The sequence below is a fragment of the Cheilinus undulatus genome, linkage group 13 (assembly GCF_018320785.1).
Source record: "Cheilinus undulatus linkage group 13, ASM1832078v1, whole genome shotgun sequence".
NCBI lineage: Eukaryota > Metazoa > Chordata > Actinopteri > Labriformes > Labridae > Cheilinus > Cheilinus undulatus.
The window spans coordinates 26,590,578-26,615,009 of record NC_054877.1 but is presented as its reverse complement, the minus strand read 5'-3'; the positions used below and the strand labels follow the sequence as shown (position 1 = coordinate 26,615,009).

The following is a 24,432-nucleotide window of genomic DNA, read 5'->3' as shown; positions in this document are numbered from 1 at the left end:
AACATTTAGTTGTTCCCCATAAACATATAGTATTAAGGGATTAGAAACCAATTTTTTTTTTTTAACATTGCGCACACTCCTGGCTCATGTGGGCGACACAGACACACACAGCTGGGGGGCACACACACAGCACTGACACGCTGGTCCTCCGTGGTCAGAGAGGAGCTTCAAAAGGAGAAAGCTCTGCTGTTTATCCAGTATTCTGAAACTTTTCCCCTCAACAGATAGAAGCCAGAGTCTACACTTCCAACATGTCAGCGTGTGTTTCAGCGTAGGTGTGTGCGTGAGTGTCATGTTTGTGTGTGTCACTCTTATGCAGCATGAAAGAAGACGAGGATGAGAGGAGAGCAGCCGACGCATAAAAGACACACAAATGGTCAAAGAGAAAGGGAAGATAAAAGAAAGAGTGACAGGGGGACAGGAGATCATAATGGAAAAATTAAAAACCGAAGATTGCGCACAAGTCTTAAATCACGAGTCTGAGTCAAGTCCAGAGTCTTATGAGCACGAGTCCAGGTCAAGTCTCAGGTCACAGTGTGTGCAAGTCCCTATCTCTGGTTTGCTCTCTTCTCTTGTTCTAATTAAGACTTGTCCAGTTTTGACAAAAGTGCTGCTGTGACTAAGTCAGAGCTAATGGCTAATCCACCAGCGGCCACTGTATTACAAGCATTAACACAAGCAGGTACCCTTTCCCCCTCAACTATGCCAAAGCAGGTCAGGAGAAAAGTTAAAACATCTTTCCCAACATGAAAAGTGTTTTGGGTTTTATTGTTTTATTCTTTATTTTATGCAGAAACGTGGCCCAGTTCTGGTAAAACAGACACAACACTAAAGCTTTACCTGAGGTATTTGGAGCAGTGGAGGCAGCCATTGGAGGGCTTTCAGTCCCACTAAACCCCGGCCATAGCGTAACATAAATTCTTTTAATAATCATATTTCTATGCCTTTGAGTGTAAGTGTGTGTATGCCTTTGTTTTAAATCTGTGTCTTTGCACTAAAATTGAATGTATGTACTTTCTATGAACAAAATGTATTTTTCTATGCTTTTATGCACTTTCTGTACTGTAAATGCACTTTATACCTATAGCTTATTTTCTCTTTTGCCTGCCACAGGGACTGCAGATGGAAATTAGATAGAAAGCTATAATCTGGTGCAGAGCATCTCTACTCTGATTAGTTTAATGTTTTTTTCTGTACATGGTCCCTGACAAAGAAAAGTAAAATAAAATAAACCTCTGTATGTATGGCTCTAGTTAACACAGTGGAGGCAGCCATTACCGACAGCATTTAGTCCAAGCAAACCCAATTCTGTATTCTATGACTTATACACAAGGATCACTCAGTCACTTAGTCAGTCAGTCAGTCAGTACAGACAGGGCCATATGTAGGGCTGAACTCAGCGGTCAGCCAAAAATTGCCCTCCATAAGGGTTATTTATTCAACAGTAAACACATGTGTTGGGTGAATTAGACAGATAAATTTCACCTACTGAGGAGGAAAAAGGGCACTGTTGACAGCTTTTTACCTTCATTATTTAAAAATCATACATGAAACCAGCATGTTGCTTTACTGTGTAGTAAAAACATCTTATGGAGTAAAGTTGTTGAACAGAATCCTCATGGTAAAACAACAAGTAAACAGCAGAAGTGAGCAGCACATCTCTCCTCATTATCCGTTGTCATTGTTTCCCTGCTGGTAGAACGTGCATACTGTGTATCATATAATTATATTGCAATCCCAATTTGATGATATGTATTGTGTTGAATTTATGTTCCATTACATCCCAAATATTACATTTACATTCATGAGACTCAAAGTTTCTTTTACATACTGGAGTACGGTGTATTTTGATTGCCTTTCTGTAGAGTTTGGTTAACATATAAAATCTTTTTCCTTCCAGTGTTTGAAAACTTCTAAAACAAACCCTCTAAAAACATGCACTTTGGCTTTAAAAGCTGCTTACCTTTCACACCCACCACAAAAGAGTCCCCTTTATGACCCTTTTGTCCTTCTGAACCTGGAGAGCCTGGATAGCCCTGGTTAGCAAGAAAACAAAGAGTCAAATGCAAAATTAGATTCATTTGTTTTTTTAATTATCATATTTCTCATTATGCGTGAGGGACTTGTGGCAGTTTCTGTGACAAAAAAACAACTTTGAAACATGTTTTGTAATTGCATTTGCTTATTAAGAGTCTCTCTGTCCTTACTGGTCGTCCCCTTAAACCATCATCTCCTTTGGGTCCCGGATCTCCTATGATCCCTTTAGGTCCAGGCAATCCTGGAGGCCCTGTATAACCAGGTGGACCAGGGGGTCCTGGATTCAGCCCACCTGACCTGCATTCACAGTCCCCAACGCAACCTGTGGAAGACATGGATTAAATAGAAATGTTTAAGTATGATATGGCATGCTAAGACACTATGACACAACATTTACCAACTAAATGACACAATAGCAGATAAAAGAAAGATGTTATTGGACACGGCCAACAGTGTTTTTCACCCTGTCAAAGTAATCTGTCACTTGTAGGATCGGCTAAAGCATGCAAAAGTTGCAAATCACCTTTAATTCCTTTAAGCCCTGGGAATCCTGGACCTCCTTTGGGTCCTGGGTCACCAGGGTCCCCTGGGTAACCAGGCTCACAGTAGTAATCTGTGAAGATTAACAAACAACAAATAATGAAAATGCTAAGATGACGATATCTGTAAGCACTTGAAGAGCAAGTTCAGTATTAGAGATGATAGATATTTTCATCAGTAGTAATTAGAGAACTCACCTCCACATCCTGATTCAGCCACATTAAGATCCACAAATGTAAATACAAACACAGACAAATCAGAAAGTAAATCCAAATTCAATGAACGAGCTCAAAACTAACAAGAGTGCAATTATGTGGGGAAAAATTAAAATGTCTAGTGTAATTAACAGGGGTGTTTGGTACTTACCTTGGTTTTGAAGTATCGTGATTGAGGCGAATAAATAAAATTTACTTATAATTTTTCAATTGAACTGTATTAAAATAAATAGGCTAAATAAATTACATTTAAATTATAAATAATGCTTTGACCTCCTTCTAAAAGTTCTTCAATGATTAAAAATATAAGTAAATAAATACTTTTTTGAATTACTGGGTTATTTTCATTGATATATTGACATATTTATACCCATTCTTTAAACACTAAAATTCCCCAGTCAACTTGAACACATCATCACACAACTGCATGTTAGTTTGTTAAGTATGCAAATTAGCATCTATCCTGTCGATTTCAACAAGGGCTTCGACTCAGAGCCGTGAAATCTGAGGATACTTTACCTATGACACAGCTGCAGAGTACCTCTCTCACTCCCCCGGGGCTGAGAGCTGAAGGTAAAATTAATTTGATTCACAGAGCCAGAGCACCATTGTTATAATAAAAACTATTGTAAAGAATAGTAAATTCATAACTGACTAGTGAGACTTTGTTGTTCCTCCTCCTTACAGTGACGTTCTTGTTTGAGCCTTTTCAAATGCTTTGATTGGTCCACTGGACGACGTGCTGTCACTGACACAGCTGCTGAATAATGTCAGAGCTAATGTTGTTTTTGTCCAGTGTTGTATTTTACTGGGAAACAAAGTGTTCCTAAACAGGAATCTTTTATCTGGGAATATTCAGGCTGTTGCTGTCGTTTGCTGTGGTTGTGTGGTTGCCAGGACAGTGTGTCAGTGAGTTGTTCTCTGGTTTTCTGTCTGTGTATGAGCTTGGCTTCAGATGTATCCGTTCGGTACACGTCTGTACCGTACTGAGAGACCCTTACCGAATAGGTACAGTACAAATACATCATGTACCTTTACACCCCTAGTAATTAACATGCATATTCCTTCTTTGTGTTTGCTATAAAGGATCAATTGATGTACCTGGAGGTCCTGGGAGGCCTGTAACACCTTTAGGTCCAGGGAATCCTTTAGCACCCTTTGGTCCTGGATTTCGATTGATGTCAAATTCATTAAACAATCCTGGCTCTCCCTTGTATCCCTTTTCACCAGGCTGTCCTCGAGGACCAGGCCAACCCGGTACCTCTGAAAATGTTTAAGAGAGTGTAAAATTTAAAGAAAGAGTATCCCATTGCATATATATTCCTGTACAATTTGTGTATCTTAACTTGTTTTGGTTTCTACTCGGTTGTCATGAACCGGTCATTATGTACTTTCTTCAGGCATTTTGCCATCTTGCACCAGGGGAATGTGCCATATGTTTTCAAACTGTTTATCGCAGTGAAGCCAGTACAATACTACAGGGCAGGTGTAATATAATATTCTACCTGTAACTCTCTCTTATTCTGGGTCAATGTGGACCACTTTCTGTCCGTGTATTGCCTGTTTGTTTTGGGTTTTTTCTTCGTGATGAATGTATTGATTATGAGCAGCACTGCACTTATGTCCATGACAAATTTCCCCCCGGGGACAATACAGTTTATATTATCTTATCTTAAAAAAAGGTGGAGTATTGAGTGATATATAATCATTGTGATGTTACACAAACAGAGAGAGAAACCTAACAGTTAAAGGCCATAGACATAGACCAAACTCTGACCTGGAATGACAGGCCCTGGTGGGCCAGGAGGTCCGGGATTACCCATGAAGCCAGGGTCACCTGGGGGTCCAGGTGGTCCAGGAAAACCCTGGTCACCTTTAGGACCTGGAGACAGAAATATAGGTACTACAAATTACAAAGACATGCCTGATATAGTTATATTTAAGCTATATAAAGTGCCACTTAGATGCATTCAGATAAAAAGGAAAAGTTCTGCAATCTGGCAGATATATTTCAGTTTTAAATTCAAACTCTTCTTGCCCATCTGTGAATCATCTAGTGGATGCATATGTATAATCCTTCAAAGAGTTAATTCAAAGAACACTGTTTTGTCATAATGAGACTTATTGAACAGTGAGGAAAGTGTAGTTAGTGCTACGGGCTCACCTCTGCCATCTTGACCATCCTCATATCTAGAGGGACCAGGGAGACCTGGATCTCCTATGTAACCCTGTTAGGTAAAACAAAAGAGAGACAGAGCTAAAAAAAAAATCTCATTTAGAGCTCACCAAAGGACATGTGGAAGACTCCATGGTCAAGTGGGAGAAAGTTCTTTGGTCTGATGAGACCAAAATGGTGCTTTTCAGCCATCAGACAAGATGCTATGTTTGGCAGACACCAAAAACTGCACATCACCGCAAACACACCATCCCCACATCATGCTGTGGTAATGATTCTTGGCAGCTGGCCTTGGAAGGTTTGTTAAGGTAGAGGGTAAAATGAATGTGGCAAAATATTGGAAAATCCTGGAAGACAATCTTATTCAGTCCGCAGGAGAAATAAAGCTTGGGAGAAGATTTATTTTCCAGCAAGACAATGACCCGAAGCATACAAAGAAAGCTCATGCAACCCGACAGAGCTTGAGCAGTTTTGCAAAGAGGTAGGGAGTAAAAATTCAGTGTCCAGATGTGCAAGCCTGACTGAGACCTGAATACTTTTCATAGGCACTGTATATATTGCAAAGAAACCCTTTCCTTGATATCCATGTCATCATTATTACAAATTTCTGTCAAGGTAGCACTACAACTCCTCAAAATAAGGTTCATTTTGGTCCCTGAAATAAGCTAGCTAACTTGGATCATACTATAATGAATATTTTTGTTTTTGTGTTTATGCTACCCTCACCTTTGGCCCTTCTCTTCCAAAAAGACCTGGAAGTCCTTTCTCTCCGGGCAAACCCTGAGAATAAATCAACATATTTAATATACAATACATTTCTGTACAGATAAAGGGAATCTGAATCATACCACATGTTATACCTGAAGTCCTGGTGATCCATCTCTACCAGGAAACCCTGAAAGACCCTACAAATAAAAGAAATGTGGATATTATTGTATTGGTGGTAATGCTTGTTTTTGTTAAACCTTATTGGTGTTTGATTTAAAAAAACGCTTACCCGTGTTCCAGGGAAACCAAGGATTCCTTGCTCTCCTTTAATGCTTTGACCATAGTCTCCTCTATCACCCTGACAAGAAAAAACTACAAATCAATAACCTGTTTCTTCCTCTGTAATATACCTGTTTGATAAGAAACAGGAATAACTCACCTGTGGACCCTTTAGTCCACATGGACCAGAACGGCCTCGGTCTCCCTTAAAAAAACAGAAGGGAAAAAATTTAAAAATTAAAACCTTTGAAAGATTTGATTGTTATGATACACAAGACACATTTCCTCACCTTGTAACCTTTGGGTGGGAGAAATTCTGGAGGAAATTCGATTACTTCTTCAGGTCCTTGTTTGCCAGTTGGGCCTTGCTCACCCTGTTATTTGTAAGTGAAAAAATTACAAGATTTTTGATTTGAGTTTGATTTACCATATGTGCATGCACATACAAAAAAGGGCAAAGATGTTAAAAAAAATCTTACATCTTCCCCCTTATCGCCTGCCAGTGATGCTCCAGGGTCACCCTATATAAAAAGCACTTTCAACTTGTTTTTTTGTTTGTTAAGATGTATGATTAATAAATGCAAGCATTTTCTTTAACTAGCACAGACTGCAGGTCACTCACCGGTTGTCCTCTTGCACCTCTTGCTCCTTCCAAACCCTAAATCAAATCATATAAATACACTTTCACACAAAAATCTCTGCATTTCACTCTGTAATTTTGATCATACTGATTAGTGGAGTTGTTATAGTAGCACAGTATGCAGATACAGTTATTATCTGCTTAAGTGTAGTAAACATTTAATCGTTAGTACATCAAAAATATTTTATACCTCAGCCCCAGGAAAGCCAGGCGGGCCAGTGAAGCCTTTGGACCCTGGACTTCCTTTTCTCCCCTAAATTAAAAATTATGTATATTTAAAAATTTATTTCTTGCTTCAACTATTAGCAGAATATCAAAGTTTTTATCAGAGTTACTGTCAAATGAACATACAGGCAGACCCCGCTCTCCATCTACACCAGGATCCCCCTGAGGAAGATGAAATGAAATTAAATGAATACATGGTTTTAAAACAACAGACTATAAATCATTTAAAATACAAGTTTAACTGCAGGTTGGTTTAATACTAGTGAAGCTGAACCGATCATTGTGCGAGCTTCTCCACACTAATGGAACTTACAGGAAGTCCTGGAAGGGCACGGTCATACAAAGGTTCTCCTTTAAATCCCTTGGGTCCATGTAATCCCTGTGAGGACAAAAATGAAAATGTTTACAGAACAATTTTTCTAAATTATTCAACTACCGATTAAATGAAAGGTTTTCATTGAAATGGCTTTATTATAAGACAGAAATCGCAAAATGTCTTAATGGACAATGTGCCAAAATTTGGAACCCTGCAAAGAGAATCTTTGAGGATATTTTTTCTTATTTCCTTAATAACTCAAAGAAGATGAAAAGTCCAGCTCTGTATAAAAGGATCGCCATGGTTATAAATTTAAAAAGCTACCTGCTAATAGAAGGAAGGACAAAAACTCTGGACTACATGTCCAACCCAAACCTCCTCTACTCTCTCTGAACCATCACAATTTATACTTTGTTCAGAAATTGAATGAATCAAATTATTTTTTTTTTCCATATATCTCGCTTTCTTCCCTTTACCGTACCTGCTATATAACCAGGGCAGACTGACAAAGAACATCAGAATGCCACTTCTTTTGTTAAGATATATTTTTTGGACTTCTATGCCTTTATTATATAACCCCATTTCCCAAAATAGTTGGGGTGTTGTGTAAAATGCAAAAAAAAAAAAAAAAAAAAAAAAAAAAGAATGCAATGATTTGCACATTTTATTCACAACAGAACAAAACAATATATGATGCTTAAAAAATTTATTAGACCACCAACCAAAGTAAGGTTTATGCCACAGCTGCCCTAAATTAACAGCATTGGTAAAAATTGGTAAAACCAAAATCATTTTTTATGTTTCTGCAATGGTTAATACGCCAATATGTAGAAGCTGTTTAACAGAAATGAAATTTTTAATGCTAAAATATAATTATTATTGTTATCCATGAATTTTCAAATTTACTGATTTACAAATAAACTGAAAAAATAGTAAAGCACATTATTATTTCTTGATTAACATGTCAAATTATAGTTATTTACTTGCATTCCTCAACAGAAAAATGAGTTTTAGTGGTTGAATTTTATGCTTGATTAATTTTTGACTGCTCAGAGAAGCCCAGTGAGCTGCCTCATTTTTGAGTTTAAAAAGGTGAATTCAGTTTGAAATTCCTCATTCCTGTTCAAAATGGTAAAACGTGGAGAGCTCACTGAAAACGAAAGAGTCCGCATTAAAGCACTTCATGATGCTGGATGGTCTCTGAGACAGGTGGTCTAATAAATTTGTTAAGCACTGTATGTCGTGTGTTTAAAAGAGCCACAGGCTAGATTTGAACATGGACGACAGGGCATGTGGACAGGGCAAGAGGACTATTACTCACCGGTGGCCCATGGAGACCATCCAAACCATGGGTACCACTTCTTCCTGGTCGACCCCGTGTCCCATTACAGCCGTCAGGTCCTGGCAAACCAGGCTCACCACCTGCTCCAGGGTGGCCCTGAAGAGTATGGCACAGTCATGAGAGTGAGTTGTAATTACAGGGTATTGGAAGTAACATAATAACCTATTTACCAGCGAGAAACTTGAGATTGATGAAAAAAAAAAGTTTCAATCTAGCAGTAAGAGCTTTAAACATTCATTACATCTTTAATATGTAAGATTATATTACTGGTTCAGATAAACGATTTCAATTTTGTCAACACCAACACTTGAGAAATGAAGAGGCAGCTGCATAAGCAGCAGAAAGAGATCATGTCTTCACTTACAATGTACCTGGATGTGTCCACTAGAGGGCACACAAGACACATGCTTCAAATCACTGCACTATGTAATATATAGTGAGACTGCTGTGTCCTAAAGAGGAGGGGATTCTGTATGACACATGTACAGCTTGTACAGCTGAAAATTCTGTGGTATTTTCTGGCATACTTAGAATTATTTGAAATACTGGGATGTGATCAAAAAAATGTAAACATAGTGTTGACCTGTAAAACAGGGGGAAACACATTTTAAAAAGTCCCCTACCTTGAAGTAAATAATGTCAGTGTGAGCAGATGTATTGTTTTCCTAACTTAAAGTCAAATTTGAATCAACAATGGTTTACTCACTGACAAGCCATCATTTCCAGGATAACCAGGAGCACCAGTTTCACCCTGAAATGTAAAAAGCATAAACACCACTCAATCACTGTGTGTATTTACCACATTGTGCACCCCAGTCTCTCTCTTTCCTTCTTTATTGAAGAGACATAAGTAAATAATGCAGACTTTTGATAAGTAACTGTTACTGAATGTAATATTCATTCTGCTTTTTTTGGCTTTTTTTTTAATTTACAGTCAATACACAACAACCACATAAGCACCCAAACTTACACGGTCCCCTTTGGGTCCTGCTGGGCCAGGTGTTCCATTTGCTCCTATCCTTCCTTTCTCCCCAGGTGGCCCCACACGTCCCCTTGTTCCCATTTGTCCTCGGTCGCCCTGATCACCTACCCTTCCTGGAGCTCCCTGTAAAGGTAAAAATGAATGCATTTAACCTCATGTTTAAGTATGGTGGTTGACACTTAAGAGATTAAAAGATTTTTGTCACAGAAAAATATGCTGCTTATCAGTGAAATTATACTACACTACAGTAATGAAGAAGTGTATATTTTTGAATACAACATACTAGCATGACTTTTTTCCTTTGACTATTTAAAGGATTTTTTTTTCCATTGCTTGAATTCTGTTTAGTGAAAAAATCAAGATATTATCTTAAATGGGTGGTAATTAAGAATAACTTTCCAATACATAGCAAAATGAGAAAAGCTCCTACCCGTGCACCTTTTGCAAGAATACACTGACATGTTGTGCAGTCTCTCCCTTTGCAATTGTCCTCACTCCCTCCCTGAGAAGAAAGAAACAATAATCTGTGAATACATTGAGATGTAAGATAACTTGGTATTATGAAAGAGATTAAGGGTGCATAAGAAGGTGGAAGCAGAGCAGAAGTCAGAAAGGGGTCAGCCAGCACGTCAGATAGGATGGTAGTTTGGGTGTAGCCTATCTGCCAAATGTTCCTGAGAACTACCAGATCACTCTGCAGGGACTGGAAAGTCCTGATTAGAGAGCTATACAAAAATCAGAGTTCTCACAAAGACTTGGGTAAAAATAAGTCCTCTGGCCATGATGAGGAATAAAATCTCACAGTGCTTCCTCATTCTTATGGAGTCCCTACGTCTTCCTGATCTAATCTCTCAGTCCACACTTCCAGATGCCAAATGTTCCCACTGATGGGTTTGAATGAGTGTCACAAACATTTAGTAGTGTTTTCTCAAGGTCTGCTAAATATTTAGATTAATTTATGCTAGGGAAACTTCTGTCGCACATCTGCTGTCCCACTTTCACTTTTGGTCCAAACACTCATAGGCCAGCTTACACATGCCATTAAAAAACGTAGAGCATGTTTAAGACAACCATTGGAATTCAGTGCATTAGTAAAATTAGAAATATGTGAAGAATTGCCTAAATCTGAAAAAATTTAATAGGATATAGCCTACAGGTGCATCACAAAAAATAGAATATCATTTAAAAGGTCTTTTTTTCCTCAATGATTTACCTCAAAAAGTTAGCCTAAATCTCCATTCTAGACTGATTTCATACAAAGCAAAATATTATCCAAAATAAAACCCACTGTCTCAAAATATAGGAATATTGTGGAAAAGTGCAATTAGCAAAGGTTTCCGAAGCCTTCATTCTCTCACTCTGGTTTAGTACACACACCTGCAATCATGGGGAGGACTGTTGACCTGACTATAGTACAGAATACAATCACTGGCACCCTCCACAAGGAGGGAATTCCACAGATCACTGCTGTAAGGGCAGGTTGTTCTCAGAGTGTTGTATCAAAGAGTATCCATGGCGAGTTGACTGAAAGGGAAAAGTGTGGTAAGAAAAGGTGCACAAGAAACAGGTATGGGCTCAGCCTTCAGAGGATTGTCAAACAAAGCAGAATCAAGAACTTTGGGGAGCTTCACAAGGAGTGTGCGGAGGCTGGAGTCAATGGATCAAGAGCCACTACACACAGATGGGCCCAGGAAATGAACTACAAGTGTTGTGTTCCAAGTGTCAGGCCACGCCTGAACCGCAGACAACCTTATTGGTGTCTCACCTGGGTTAGGACAAAAAGAACTAGACCATTGCTCAATGGTCCAGAATCCTGTTTCAGATGAAAGTAAATTTGAAATTTCATTCAGAAATCAAGGCCCCAGAATCTGCGGGAAGATCAGACAGGCAAAGAATCCAAGGTGCTTGGAACCCAGTGTGAGGTTTTCAGAGGCAGTGATGGTTTGGGGTGCCATGCCATCTGCTGCTGGTTGTCCACTGGTCTCTATCAAGTCCAGAGTCAATGCTGTCAGCTGTCTACAGGGGGATTTTGGAGCTCTTCATGCTTATCTGCTGAGAAGCTTTATAGAGATACTGATTTCCTATTCCAGCAATACTTGGCATCTGCCCACAATGAAGCCAAAACTACCAGAAACAGCATAATCTTCCAGAAGATCAACATTTCTGTATAATAAATCCTTTTTTGAACTGATGTTTTGGGATATTCTAATATATTGAGATAGTGAAATTTTGATTTTTGTAAGCTGCAAGCTGTTGACATTAAAACAATACAGTCAGATATATTTCACTTTGTAATGATGAATCTAGAATGCGCGGTAGTTTTACCTCTCGAAATAAATCACAGGGGAAAAAAATCAAATGTTTCATGATGTTTTCATTTTTGAGATGCACCTGTAGGCCTAGGTAACTCACACTTTACAAGTCATTGATAGTGTACAAGCAAGAATCTATTGGCTATTAACGTTCAAATATGCATGTCCATAAATTAATTAAATAACCTTTTCTTTAGTTTTGAGTTTTTAAAGTTTACTCAATCTTAAATATACTCTGAATGCCCAACTTAGGCAGACTGTGCTTACAAGGAAGCGTGAATCTACTTTTGTTGATTACCCATTTTCAGACCGGAAGCATATCCTCCTGTCACAATGCTAACGTTAGCTGTTTTAACGCCACCATAAACAGGCTAAACAAAATGAACAGTTCCAAAAATTTGCAATTGTTTACTTTACCTAGGCTTGAAATTATAATCCCTGGCACTTATCTTGATCCACGTGTTTTTATTTGTTTCCGCATTAATACTTAACCTGCATTAGCTTAGCTGCGAAGGTTTGATGAGCTATGATTGGACAGGTGACCGTTTTCAGGCGTTGAGCGTTATGTTGTGAGCTGTCTGCTACTATTTCCCAGCTCCACAGAGGTAGGAGATGTTTTATTATATAATGCAATAAGTCATTTGAAAAGATTCGGTATGTTTGCTCAAACACTAGTTAAAGCTCGCTGGATTGCCTTTTCTTTGCACGGTATCCAAATTTTGCACTATGAATATGACCCATTGGCAGTTCCCTCATTTTTTTATGTACCTTCCTTACTTTATGTATCAAAGGTTTTGCTCGTTTATTAGCAGCAGTAATGAAGCTGTAGACCAAGGGGTGCCTCTGTGAAACATTACAGGTTTACAGTAAGCCCGCCTGGACTATCTCAGGATATCTGTGGTGAACAGTAGAAACAGCAGTACAGTACACAATAATGCTTTATGTTAGAGTTGACACTGTTTTAAACATACAGAGTAAAAGATATAAAGTGTAGCAAGTGCACCGAGAATACTCAGTATTTTTAGAGCATCTGTTTGGCAGTCAGATTGAGTTTGAAAGAAATAATAACCTTGCCATGCAATGATGAGCACACTGAAATATCTAAAGTATGACACGTTTAATGCACATAATCAGTCATTCAAACAAATGTTGAAATCCTCAGCTTTGCCTACATGTGTTGATTCCGCTTTATGGCAAGTTTTAAGGGTGCACAGTAAGAAGTGGTGGTGTTAACCCCTATATCCATAAATGCATGGCCATAGGTTATAACATGGCCTTCACTTGATTAACTGTACCAGCTTGTAATGGACATGGTGTAAAAAACCTGGCCCTATACAGTGAAAGTTGAATGTGTTTACTTCAGACTAGGGCTGAAAAATATTGGAAATTAACCTTTTTGTGATTTTCCCTCAATATTGCGAATGTGATTCAAAAGGTGTTTATTTTCCAAGTTCCTCATCTTGTGCATTTCTCAACAATCAAACAACGAATCATTCTCTATATAATATCTGGTGGATTAGACTAAGGCTGAACAATTTAGAAAAATATCTGCTGTTGTTTTGACTCATTCATGTCGAATTGTTGTACTCAAGAGAAGGATGATTTGATTTCTTTCTCATTTTTAATCTGATAAACACATACAAAGGAAAGTAGGACTTTTTGCAAATATTTCCAGGTTATACATAAAATCAGAATCTTAAAGTTGATACTTTTTAGCATTCATCAAGACTCTCTTCATACATTTAAAGACCCCGTTAGGTCTTCAATTTTTTACCCGTTTCATAAGCACAGCCACATACTGTATATTTTTGGGCAGATTGTAAGATAAAAACATGACAATATAGAAAGAAAAATGCTGGTAGTGGGATGCAGATGGCCTAGATCTTACACTCTTTCAGGTTCCATCCTCAGTCTTATCTTTTTAATAAAGTCAAAAAGTCTAAAAATAAATCCTAAAAAGAAAAAAAAAAAAAAAGCTCATAGCATTTTTTGTTGTAGCATGTAAATTAAGCTTTCTAGGTGTACTTTAGGATCAGAATAGGAGAAAAAAAACACTTCAGCTTGATACCATAAAGTGATCAAGGTGTGATTTTTGTATTAAAGCTGCCTGAAAGCTATAGTTATAGTCAATGTATCTGTGTAGAAATCACATTGCTGTTGCAGATGAAAAGCTCTAGCTCAATATACAAAAAGGGAATACTGGCACATCTGAATTCATTGAAATATGTCTTAAGTATGTATAAAAACAAAAGCAGGAAAAAAGCCAACATCTGTTTCATGAATATGTAAATGAAATGCTACCAAATTTAAGACCTTATGGACTGTCATGTTAGACTTTTTAATACTTTTTAAAAGCATTAATTTTCCCAAAATTGATTTATCAACTTTAAATCCTTTTTAAGATGCTGCAGAGACTCTGTATTCAAGAAAAAAATGAAATTAATAATCGCAGTAGGACACATAAAGTAATGGGGCACAAGTCCGGTTTCAAATGTCTCACTGCATTGAGAAGTAGGTGCAGTGAAAATAATGCTCATTTTAGTGAGAACTTAATGCTTTAATAAAAGAATATCTATGTAAATTTACCATTGTGGAGACACAATATTCCACCTTACATATGTATTTAATGAAAACTTAGAAAGAAAAGTCTTACTGCAATGAGTTTCTGCACCAAGATTGTCAGAATCAGGAGCCACCTGTGAATATGTAAGAAAAGAAAATTAATCTCAGTCTCAGTTAACTTGAGCTACTGGTTTCCTTCAGAGACCTATAAACGTCCAACACATAAACTGTGTAACAAAAACATACACTTTTTGTGGTGCAATGTAAACTACAGTGCTTGCTGGACAGCTCATAACTCTGGCTTACTGTCATGAGAGGAAACATCAAGAATGTGGTCTCTCCAGGCACTCATCATATAACAGCTGACACCGCCGTCTGTGTGAGTGCGACTGTGTACATTAGTGCAGCGGTGGAAGTCTGTTTTTATGCAGATTCTACATGTTGGAATGCAAGTTAGCAGACTTGTTGAATATTGCAGTAAACATGTAAGAGGAATGTTTGCACTCAGGTAAATAGAAAAGCCAAGTATACAATTAAATCTTTAAAACATACCTAACAGATTTCACAAATAATTTACTTTCAGTGGAAAATTACTCAGTAATATGTACAGTGTTCCCCCTCTGATGTACACAGCAAAAGCAGATTTTGAACATATATCGCATTAGCTACCAGAATCACCAGATCTTGTGTTTTTTTTTTTTTCTGGTAAAAGGATTAATGAATGTTCATTTTCTTATGGTGTGATGTGAAAGGTTATCACACATTACAGCATCATCAAAATAAGCTGTTATTTGGTAACATCAACCAATGCATTTGCTACTGGAGATGTAACAACCTAACCTTAAATACAATCCCCCTAATACTTATTTTAACCATGCAATTATTAATATCATTGCAGAGGGACTCACATGAGGGGCCACAAAGTTGCAGAAGTAACAGAGGATCCCATGTCTCCTCTCTTTAGTCTCCCTGACAGGTGAGTGTTGGCCTCAGTGCTGCCCCTTGTGGTGGGATAAAGGAAACCTATTAGCTATGAGCCAGTTGATGTTAAATTAGTCATTTGAATTTAATCTTTTGACATTAAATGTATGCATGCATTTAAGATACTGTAACAAAATTATTCTATGATTAAAGCATATTTGGAGAATATCACCTACAGCATACATCCCATGGAGCCTGTAGGTAGCAGCCTATCATGAATTAAAAACTTGTAGAAACTCACCAACATACAGAAGCTCAAATCGGTCTTCATTTAAACTTCCATCCATCCAAAGCAGGAGCGTCTCCAGCACGTTTCGCCCTAACCTCTTGGCCCCTGTATCTGTAAAACTAAACAGAATGACTGCCACTGTTTGTAAGAAATGGGACTGAGATGAGGACAGTGATGATGATGGGGGTTGACCACATCAGGAAAGAAGACCGCCTCCCTCTTCAGGGTCAAACTAAACATCTTCTCTGGGCTGTCCTATCTATCAAGCCACTTGCACGCAGTTAGAGAGCTTTAATTTAACCAAACCCATGACCCAACATTGCCCATAGTGCAGCGGTGGATTGATTTAAAGTGAAGGCAGGCCATCGAGGAGGACGCTGAAAAGATATGAAATAACTCCTGAGCTTTTAATGTGTTCGGCGGATGGAAAAACCATGAGGATGCCTGTCTCTGCAGTTTCTCTGATCCTGTTTGCTGTGATGCTGATCAGCACAAAGGCCAATAATGTAAGGTATTTCATGTTTTCTTTGCAGACATAATATTATGCCATAAAAATATCTAATTTAATCCATCCAGCAGCAATAACTCTGCAGAGGTGCTGCCTGTTCTTGTTTCATTCATGCTTTTATTTTGCATAGTTTACACTTGGGATCCAGCCTTATTTGCAGTCTTTTAAAGATCACAATGATGCCTGTTACTTCTTCTATATTTGACAGCATTTTAGAGTTTGTTTCTAGGCTAGTAGTTAAGATTTTCGGGGAAAGAGCTCAGCAGATCCGCTCTTAAAGCCTTTTCAGATCATAGATTCACAATTAATCAATAGCATCCATTTCTTTCTAACATACCTCTAATTTGCTGTAAACTCTCCCACTTAATCGTTGTTTATAAATGAAAAAACATCCTTCCATAACAGTATGTTTCCTGTTGTATCTAACGCTGCCACCATCATTCTTCACAGACTTAATTTTGATACACAAACCTTTGGTTTATTTGCAACTGTAGTGTGTGAGTCTAGTGTCTATGCATATCTGCAAACATCTTGTATTCTGAGGAGGAGCATGCTTTTTGCAGCCTGCTTGCATGTGGACTTCATTGTATACAGTATCTTTTAGTGGACTATGTTGGTGGGCCTTTTTATAAGAAGGTCATGGAAAAGGGACAGGATGTAAAGGAAAAACAAGCGGTCAATAAGGCTGGCTGTCAGATTTTTTCATTAGTTAAAGTCTGTTTTTTGTATAAATAGTGGTGTAAATTACTAAACTGAAATGATGAAGGTAATAGAGTTTATTAACAGTGAAGCTGTTGTACCTCTGATGCTGTTATAGTGATGGTAATAAAACAAACCCTCCTCGCAGGACAAAGATATTGTGAAAATTCTTTGATGATCATTGTCATTTGGACTTTGAAACTAAATTCATAACAGTGAGAAGGCTGCTGTTAAAGCACCTGGCATAAGGTATAAAATAAAGGACCTCCCCTCATTTTGTGAGAGTAGAAGAATTGTAAACATTTCTTTACATAAGCTGAAAATGGGTCAGCATTTTAGGAGCTGGTAGCCTATTGTTGCTTTCTAATTGAGTCTAAAGACAGGCTGCTAAGCTCATCTTATCCTTTTTTTCCTGTAGCTCAACCTTATAACTCTGTTGGCATCAATTAACCTTTTCCTCTGAAGCAAAGCAGTAATGTTTACAGCCTTCAAATTAAAGGTTTCTGTGCTGAACAGAAACACAGGAGACAAACGCCCCTCAACACTGGAGACTTATAGATGCTGTTTGGCCAAATTGCCTCCATAAATCCTCAAAAGTTCCCCTGAAAGTGAACTTTCTTTACCATGGACTAACAAATTGTAAACACTGTTTATAAAAAGATGCATTGCATTTTACACAGTTTAGATAACAGAAATCAGAGGACTGCATACCATGACTTTTATTCTGGAGGGCTAGTTCAAGTTCAGATGGGCAAGAAATGATATTGAACACTGTTATTTGTTTTAGTGTGTGTGCAATGGAAACTCAAGATGCCACTGTGAAGGATTAAAAGGCAACAGGGTGAGTAGATCATCTATTTTCTGAGAGAACATTAGTTATGTGGTTTACTAAGACATGTTTCTGCATGTTGCATTTCAGTTCTTCATTTCTTTCTTAACCCATTAAGGCCAGAAGCAACATTGGAGTGTATACTTTAAGACCAGGTGGAATGCTGGTGAACTTCTACCATTTAGACCTGAAGCGGTCCTTCTGCTTTAGATGATTTCATAATTTTTTAAAGACACATGCCAAATAGGACTTGTTGAAATACACGCTAGAAGACAGATTTTGGCTTTGACCTCTTTAGCTTCCCTGGTGTTAAAAGTTGAAGGAAGAATACGTTTTCAAAGTTGAGCAGTGACACAGACAAAAGCAGACAACCTGAGCGAGGTTAAAGCCACTTACAGTGGTATTTTAGATAATGAGGACAACAATAGTGACAACCCAGACTGTGCTGTAACTGCAGACCCATTAGCCAAGCCTCAGTGGAGGAAGGACCTGTTTGAAGAGGAGGATTCAATGATTTTTACTTTAATAGTTGAAGATTTGGTTGATTGATGTTAAACTGTAGAGCAAAGGCAATTAATTATCGGTAAAGCTAAGGTTTTAAAGCTTTCACTTTGTGTTTTTTAAATTTATTTGATGACTTTTCAGTGTCATTTATAAGAAATAAGGACTTGTGAAAACTCAGGTTTGGAGATTGTTTTTAACCAATATGAAGATTTTAGAGGCTGTTCTTCTAGGCAACCTTAGGTCCAAATGTGTTTACTTGAATGCTTCTGTTCATCAACCCTTATGAAGAAAGAGTAAAGTAGACTTTTCATAGTAGAGAAGCCTAATTTGTTTACATTTTAAAAAGTGCTGAATCACAACCAGTTGCCAGTTTGTTATCGGTTTAACTCTATACCACTAATACAGCAGACTATCATAACATGTCTTTTTGAGTTAAAAATTACATTGGTATCAGAGCCTGAACAGAACTGATGCAAATAAGCATAATGCTGGTGTTAGGCCAAAACCTTGTATCTCCAAAATCCCAATTTTCCAGGGAATGAAAATAAAAAATGCTGTATCATTTTAATTTCATTTAACACTGAATGGTCAGAGTCCAAATCTTTTTTGAACTTTTTATTGCTTTAAAAATGTGGTAAAATCTACTGACAGATGTAAAAGGCGACAAATAGCAATGGTTTATGAATAAATGAAATAAAATAATGAAAAATGGAGAGTTTTACTCTCAGTTTTTACTATCAAAGATCTCTTTCAGCTCTACGTAGTCCTACCTCCCTCACAGAAATAAAGCCGTTGTTAAACAATGATAGTCATATTTTAGTTACACTGGTTTCAGTCCTCTTAATTAGTCTTGTTAACAGAGACCAGCTTTTTCGTTTCAGATCAGTACTGTTAATATCAAAAACACGTATGAAGGCTCATAATTAATGTAGAGGTCATACTCTCTCTTGATCAGAAAAACTGTATGTATGAAATTAATGAAAGCACTGATAATAGACTAGCCTGAGCCAATGTTGTCAGTCTTTTTGGACAATTCTGGTTCACAAGTCAAAAAAAAAACAAGGCTTAAGATACTGAATAAATATATCTGATGGCTATGGATAGTTATGTCAGTAAGCATGCACAGTTGTCAATAGATGTCAGTGTCACTTACTGTCTTTTTGCCTCCTGACAAGACTCTATTTTTTTCATTTGATCCTGATACAATAATGATAAAGGCTTTCTATTTAACCACAAGGACTGACTTACTATCTATAAAAGCTTATTTATCTGCTAACACGCATCGGAGCTATGAACGTCAGTATGCATGAATGAAATTTGAAATAACATCTCTATCCCTGAGTATTGTCAGTTATGACTTATCTGTCCTCTTGATTGTTTTCTTTGCCTCCACCTCTCTCTCATCTACACACTTTCACACACAGGGTGAGAGAGGTTTACCAGGAGACACGGGTCCCCCGGGGACAGTAGGGCGTCCAGGAGCTGATGGACATGCTGGACCTATGGGACCAAAGGTATAACTCTTTCATTTTTATTTTTGTGTGCAATCAAATACAATTTTTATTGTGTCAGAGGGCAACTTTGATTTAGTTTGAGTGCAGATTTGACAAAGAATCCTTGCATAAATCAGCAGACTTAATCCAGGTTTGTTTGTTTCACAGGGCAACATTGGGCCTGAAGGACGAGTGGGACCAAAAGGCGATCCGGTAAGATAATTGTTCTAATCTAACCCAATCTAATCCAACTAAGATAATCTAATCCAACATCTGTTAGGTGTTAAATGGGAGTCATGCTGGAAATGACTTGTGTACAGCATATGTTTGTTTTACAGAACGTAAATGTTATAGTAGACTTTGTAAATACCTGGTAGCTCCCAGGTGTTTAAAAAAGTGTACTTGTTTTGCTTTTATGATTCCAGGGGCCAAAGGGCAAAGACGGATTTGCTGGGTCTCACGGTGCACCTGTAAGAAAAATACTCTCTGATGCATTTTTGTTAGCCTGCATGAGTACTTGCATATATCAACATATTCTGCTAATACTTTATTTTAGGGTATCCCAGGTTTGCAAGGGATTCCAGGCCTCCCAGGGGCCCCAGGCTGTAATGGCACAGATGTAAGATGATTTGACATTTAGACACTGTGTTGTAAAAAGATTGTTTTGCTTGTTGCTCAGATGAGCGCAAAAGGGATGTTTGAGTATGGAGCTTTTTAATCCCACTTTTTTCTTTTCTTAATGAACTTGATCAGTTGCGTCATAATTTGACTGCATTATATTTGTTTAGGGAGAAGATGGACCTCCTGGTATTCCCGGTGACCATGGCATAGATGGACCACCAGTAAGACACAAAATCATAACAATTAATACAAGTTCAGTAAAATAATGTTGGAATATTTAGTTATACAAATACAGTTTTCTGATATGTTTTTGATAACACCATTGAATGATAAACACCGTTCCTAGTTAAGCGCTATCTTTACAACCAGTAATGGACATGTTTATATTTGCTTTGTGTTTGCTTTTCAGGGTCGACCAGGTCCGCGTGGGCCTAAGGTAATAAAACATACACTGTGCCCTCCCACAGCCGGTTGTTTTTGTATTTTTGTAGGATGAAACTGCAGAATTCCTCAGCAATTACTGTCTTTAAGAAGTTTATTAACAGGATCCTGATGCATCAGGTACAAACAATATCATGACATAGCACTAAATGGCTGCCCTCTGCCTCCCTGAGCTCCCAGAGCTAATTTTGTACTGAGTCCATGTGAGACCAATAAGTTGTTTTGGACTTCCTTTTAGTGTGTGTGTGTGTGTGTGTGTGTGTTTTTCCCCTTGTCTTTTCCATTTTTATGTGCAACTAAAAATATACTGACTCACGAAACTGATATGAGAATGAACAAATCTGCTCTGTTGGGCAAAGCCTGCAAGGGGATTAAGTTGTTGTTTAAAACTTCTTTTTTTTAAGTTCTTTGTACAAAACTTTCTGCAACGTTATTTAATATCTAGTAGCTGGTTTTGTGATAAAGAAGTGAAATTCATCAAATATTTTTTGATAGGCACTCATAGGAATACTAAAATGTTCATTGTAGTTCTGAGCACATGCATGCAAGTCAGGTAGAATATTACAGCCTCTTCCCTGTAATTTTCTCACATACTGCAGTTATATGGTATTTTAACTTTCAATTCAGCAAATGCAACTTCTGAAATCTCAGTGAGACAAAATTTTTTATCCCAGGGGAAATCCACGTTGTCATTGCACTCAACACCAGGGCCGTCTGGGCCACCTGGGAGGAAAGGAGAGCAGGTAACTATGAGGATGTGTTTACTTATGCTACATTTGTTTAGTACATAGCAGCTGTTGGAGAAAGTCTACTTTAAGAAGATTTCGAAAAATCTAATGATTTGTTAGGGTTAATCATTACATATAACTGTTTATACATTCAGAAGAATCTTTTCCTATATCTCAGGGTTATCAAGGTGTCCGCGGACAGCATGGACAGCAAGGAGGCCCTGGACCAACAGGCTCTGCTGTTAGTAAAGATTTTTGGTTACCTTACACAAACACAGCAGACTGGAAAAGTTTTTTTTTTTTTTTTTTTTTTTTTTTTTTTTGATGCTTGATGTGTTACTGTCTTGATTTCCTTTTATAAACAGGGGTTTCCTGGACACCCAGGGCCTCCAGGTTTGAAGGTAATACCAGTGTAATTAGTATTATTGCATGTACATACAAGGTAGGCACCCTTTACATTGTGATTTGTTTGTGTATGTTATGATAAGAGATATGATGCATGACGACCAGTGTTAATTTTGACAGCTATTTTTAATCTTAGTCTTAGTATGATGGATAAAATGTGTGTTAGTTTAAGTCATATTTTAGTTGTTTCTACCATTTGTAGTTTTAGAATATTTTTATACTGGCCTTACACCAGAGGACTTTGATAAAAAAATTTTAAAGACTTTAGAGAGACTAACATTTGAGACCCTCGCACATCTAAAAACTATTTGTCAGCAAGTAGCTGAGTTTTTAATAACTGCAATAACTTTATTTATATAGCACTTTTAAAAACATGGGTTTACAAAGTGTTTTGACATATGCAGAAGCAAACAGGAGAACAAAGCAACGAACCCAAACAGAACGTGACATGCAAACAACATCAGCAGAATTCAAACACTTGAAGAAACTAACCAAAAATATGGACGAGATAATAACTCATCAACATCAAAATACAGTGAAAATGGACGTCATGTGATGCCATGCAAATGAAGACATCACAGATATCAATCAGTGTGCTTATGAAACCATACTACACAGCTAAGACATCATGAACATCATCAGTATGCAAGCAAGACACAGATATCAAGTACCATGAAACAGTAGGAATAGGAACCCAGGCAATGCAGGAACCCAGCTACACAGGCTTAGTTACAGACTAAGATTTTGCCAAGACTGAGGGTCTCAAACTACAAGACCAAAATAAGATTCCCTTTGAGATTGTTTCCCATCATGTATCTGATGGAAGTCACAACAATTTTAGACCAGAGAACAGTGGAGCAGAAACAAAAGCTGCTTTTGTCCATATATATGCAGTAGTGGGAACTCAGCTTTTATAAAAAGATCTGTTTAATATTAAAACTGGTGTTTCACTGGCAAAAACTTGTGTAGCAAAACCTAGCGTGAAAAGAAACGGTAATGAGAGAGCTAGAGAAAGGCAGGAGATTGTATATGTGCTAATATCTCTTATAATCAGATGTTCTTAAATCATTTACATGAGTAGAAGAACTACCCCGGACACACATCAGATAAAAATACAAAGTATGGTTGTCTCACTATAGAAACAAACTCATCAGGCATTTACTTTGAAAAACCCAACAGAGGTTTACTATACCTGACAACTCAGCCTGGAAGGAACAGACCGACAAGAGACTGAAAATAACTGCAAAATAGCATTTCCCCTCACAAGATCTACATAAAACACAAAATAATCAGTAAACAAGATTAGACCACCTCAACACTCATTAAAATCCTATGTGTACCACAGCAGCTGAGATTTCATGTAGCATCACACTATCTTGGAAAGTGGGAAAACATTTCCTATCACCTTTATTGACATATTTTGCTCTCCTTGCAGGGTCAGTGTTTTGGGCTGTACAGCACTATTTGTCAAATGAGTGGCTGGGCACACAACATAACTACTACTTTACAACAACTTAAGATACTGTATTGTGTATTTAAGAGGCTATTTTGTATGGATATGGATATGATCTGCTATGATTTAATAGGATTGTATCAGATGAAGAACCTGTATTTCTACTTGTCAGTGAAAGTTTATATAATCAGTGGGGTAAACATAGGAGCCTGACCACAACCAAACAGGGAAGAAACACAGAGCATGTTTCTGAGAAAGGCTAAGGGACATGATTATTTATGCAAACATCTTACAAATTCTTTCCCATCCTACAGGGTCAGGAAGGACGACCAGGTGGTTTCCCAGGGCCTCGTGGTCCAAAGGTATTTTTGCTTTTTGACACATGTGGTGGCTCTAAAAGGCAACACAACCTTGTCAAATGCAACAGTTTTGCAGAGTACAAACAAGACGTTTTTACACTTTTGATGTGACTTATATAATATTAAAGTAAAAAAATGTGAACATTTTGGGTGGAATTAATAAACAAAAAAACCTGGTTGCATAGATTAATAATAAAGGTTGAAAATAAAGTTTTGTGCCAAACACTGGCGGGTCTTTGGAACCTTTTGTGAGTCACTCCATTTTAACTCAAATTCAGTTTCAGCTGAAGAACAAATTCAGAGCATGATGCTGCGCCCGCCATGCACCGTAAGACCGAATGAGAAGGAGAAAGTTGTTAAAAAACAAAAAGTTATGTTCTCTCAAAAATCCAAAACAGATTTTTCACCTCTATGTTTCTCAGTTGACTGAACACATTTTAGTTCAGTTATTTTAATTACTTTACAATCACCCCTTAATATGCAGAGTTTTCCCAGAATGCCTTTAGGCATTAGACACTTTGGCACCATGATTGAAGTTACCCTCTCAGTGAGGAGTCCTGCCTGTGGGGAGCAACAACAATACACATTGGATGGTATACTGAACATGATGGAAGAGGACTCCCTGGTTCACTTACTAAAGTTGACCTGCCTTAAGTGGTATAAATATTCATAATTAAAGAATTCAATAGATATCAGGGAAGACTGCAGTGACTGTGTTACATACGACTCTACAAAAAGTACTTAAAGGAGATGTTAGGAGCTGGATTCAAACAGAATTTTTCAATGTAATAAAGTTTGCACAGTGTAGTTTCACTTAAAAAGTCAAGTTAACCCAACATACATGTAAA

The 24,432-nt window shown here is 37.6% G+C and overlaps 2 protein-coding genes across 5 annotated transcripts in view; one reads left to right on the top strand and one right to left on the bottom strand.

The window, feature by feature from the left end:
* Nucleotides 1-15,351, bottom strand: part of LOC121520204 (collagen alpha-4(IV) chain-like) — a 33,782-nt gene extending 18,431 nt beyond the window's left edge. Inside the window, exons 1-23 of the mRNA XM_041803576.1 lie at nucleotides 15,243-15,351; nucleotides 14,426-14,468; nucleotides 9,891-9,962; nucleotides 9,449-9,583; nucleotides 9,185-9,229; nucleotides 8,458-8,574; nucleotides 7,134-7,199; nucleotides 6,947-6,982; nucleotides 6,786-6,848; nucleotides 6,578-6,613; nucleotides 6,435-6,476; nucleotides 6,246-6,329; nucleotides 6,116-6,160; nucleotides 5,966-6,034; nucleotides 5,829-5,873; nucleotides 5,695-5,748; nucleotides 4,957-5,020; nucleotides 4,570-4,674; nucleotides 3,894-4,055; nucleotides 2,775-2,783; nucleotides 2,561-2,650; nucleotides 2,208-2,359; nucleotides 1,964-2,036 (exon numbers count right to left, since the gene is read on the bottom strand). Coding sequence (XP_041659510.1) covers nucleotides 1,964-2,036; nucleotides 2,208-2,359; nucleotides 2,561-2,650; nucleotides 2,775-2,783; nucleotides 3,894-4,055; nucleotides 4,570-4,674; nucleotides 4,957-5,020; nucleotides 5,695-5,748; nucleotides 5,829-5,873; nucleotides 5,966-6,034; nucleotides 6,116-6,160; nucleotides 6,246-6,329; nucleotides 6,435-6,476; nucleotides 6,578-6,613; nucleotides 6,786-6,848; nucleotides 6,947-6,982; nucleotides 7,134-7,199; nucleotides 8,458-8,574; nucleotides 9,185-9,229; nucleotides 9,449-9,583; nucleotides 9,891-9,962; nucleotides 14,426-14,468; nucleotides 15,243-15,283 — 1,648 coding nt within the window. The 5' untranslated portion in view covers nucleotides 15,284-15,351. The remainder of the gene's footprint in view (nucleotides 1-1,963; nucleotides 2,037-2,207; nucleotides 2,360-2,560; nucleotides 2,651-2,774; nucleotides 2,784-3,893; nucleotides 4,056-4,569; nucleotides 4,675-4,956; nucleotides 5,021-5,694; nucleotides 5,749-5,828; nucleotides 5,874-5,965; nucleotides 6,035-6,115; nucleotides 6,161-6,245; nucleotides 6,330-6,434; nucleotides 6,477-6,577; nucleotides 6,614-6,785; nucleotides 6,849-6,946; nucleotides 6,983-7,133; nucleotides 7,200-8,457; nucleotides 8,575-9,184; nucleotides 9,230-9,448; nucleotides 9,584-9,890; nucleotides 9,963-14,425; nucleotides 14,469-15,242) is intronic.
* The window catches only part of LOC121520550 (collagen alpha-5(IV) chain-like), a 45,401-nt gene continuing 33,175 nt past the window's right edge, over nucleotides 12,207-24,432 (top strand). For 2 of the 4 annotated variants that reach the window (XM_041804056.1, XM_041804055.1), the window contains exons 1-14: nucleotides 12,207-12,377; nucleotides 15,233-15,310; nucleotides 15,469-16,050; nucleotides 17,539-17,592; nucleotides 19,509-19,598; nucleotides 19,746-19,790; nucleotides 20,003-20,047; nucleotides 20,134-20,196; nucleotides 20,366-20,419; nucleotides 20,608-20,634; nucleotides 21,314-21,382; nucleotides 21,546-21,608; nucleotides 21,733-21,768; nucleotides 23,540-23,587. In XM_041804056.1, the coding sequence (XP_041659990.1) occupies nucleotides 15,955-16,050; nucleotides 17,539-17,592; nucleotides 19,509-19,598; nucleotides 19,746-19,790; nucleotides 20,003-20,047; nucleotides 20,134-20,196; nucleotides 20,366-20,419; nucleotides 20,608-20,634; nucleotides 21,314-21,382; nucleotides 21,546-21,608; nucleotides 21,733-21,768; nucleotides 23,540-23,587 (690 nt within the window). In that variant the 5' untranslated portion in view covers nucleotides 12,207-12,377; nucleotides 15,233-15,310; nucleotides 15,469-15,954. The remainder of the gene's footprint in view (nucleotides 12,378-15,232; nucleotides 15,311-15,468; nucleotides 16,051-17,538; nucleotides 17,593-19,508; nucleotides 19,599-19,745; nucleotides 19,791-20,002; nucleotides 20,048-20,133; nucleotides 20,197-20,365; nucleotides 20,420-20,607; nucleotides 20,635-21,313; nucleotides 21,383-21,545; nucleotides 21,609-21,732; nucleotides 21,769-23,539; nucleotides 23,588-24,432) is intronic. The other 2 variants (XM_041804057.1, XM_041804058.1) reach the window with 2 other exon arrangements.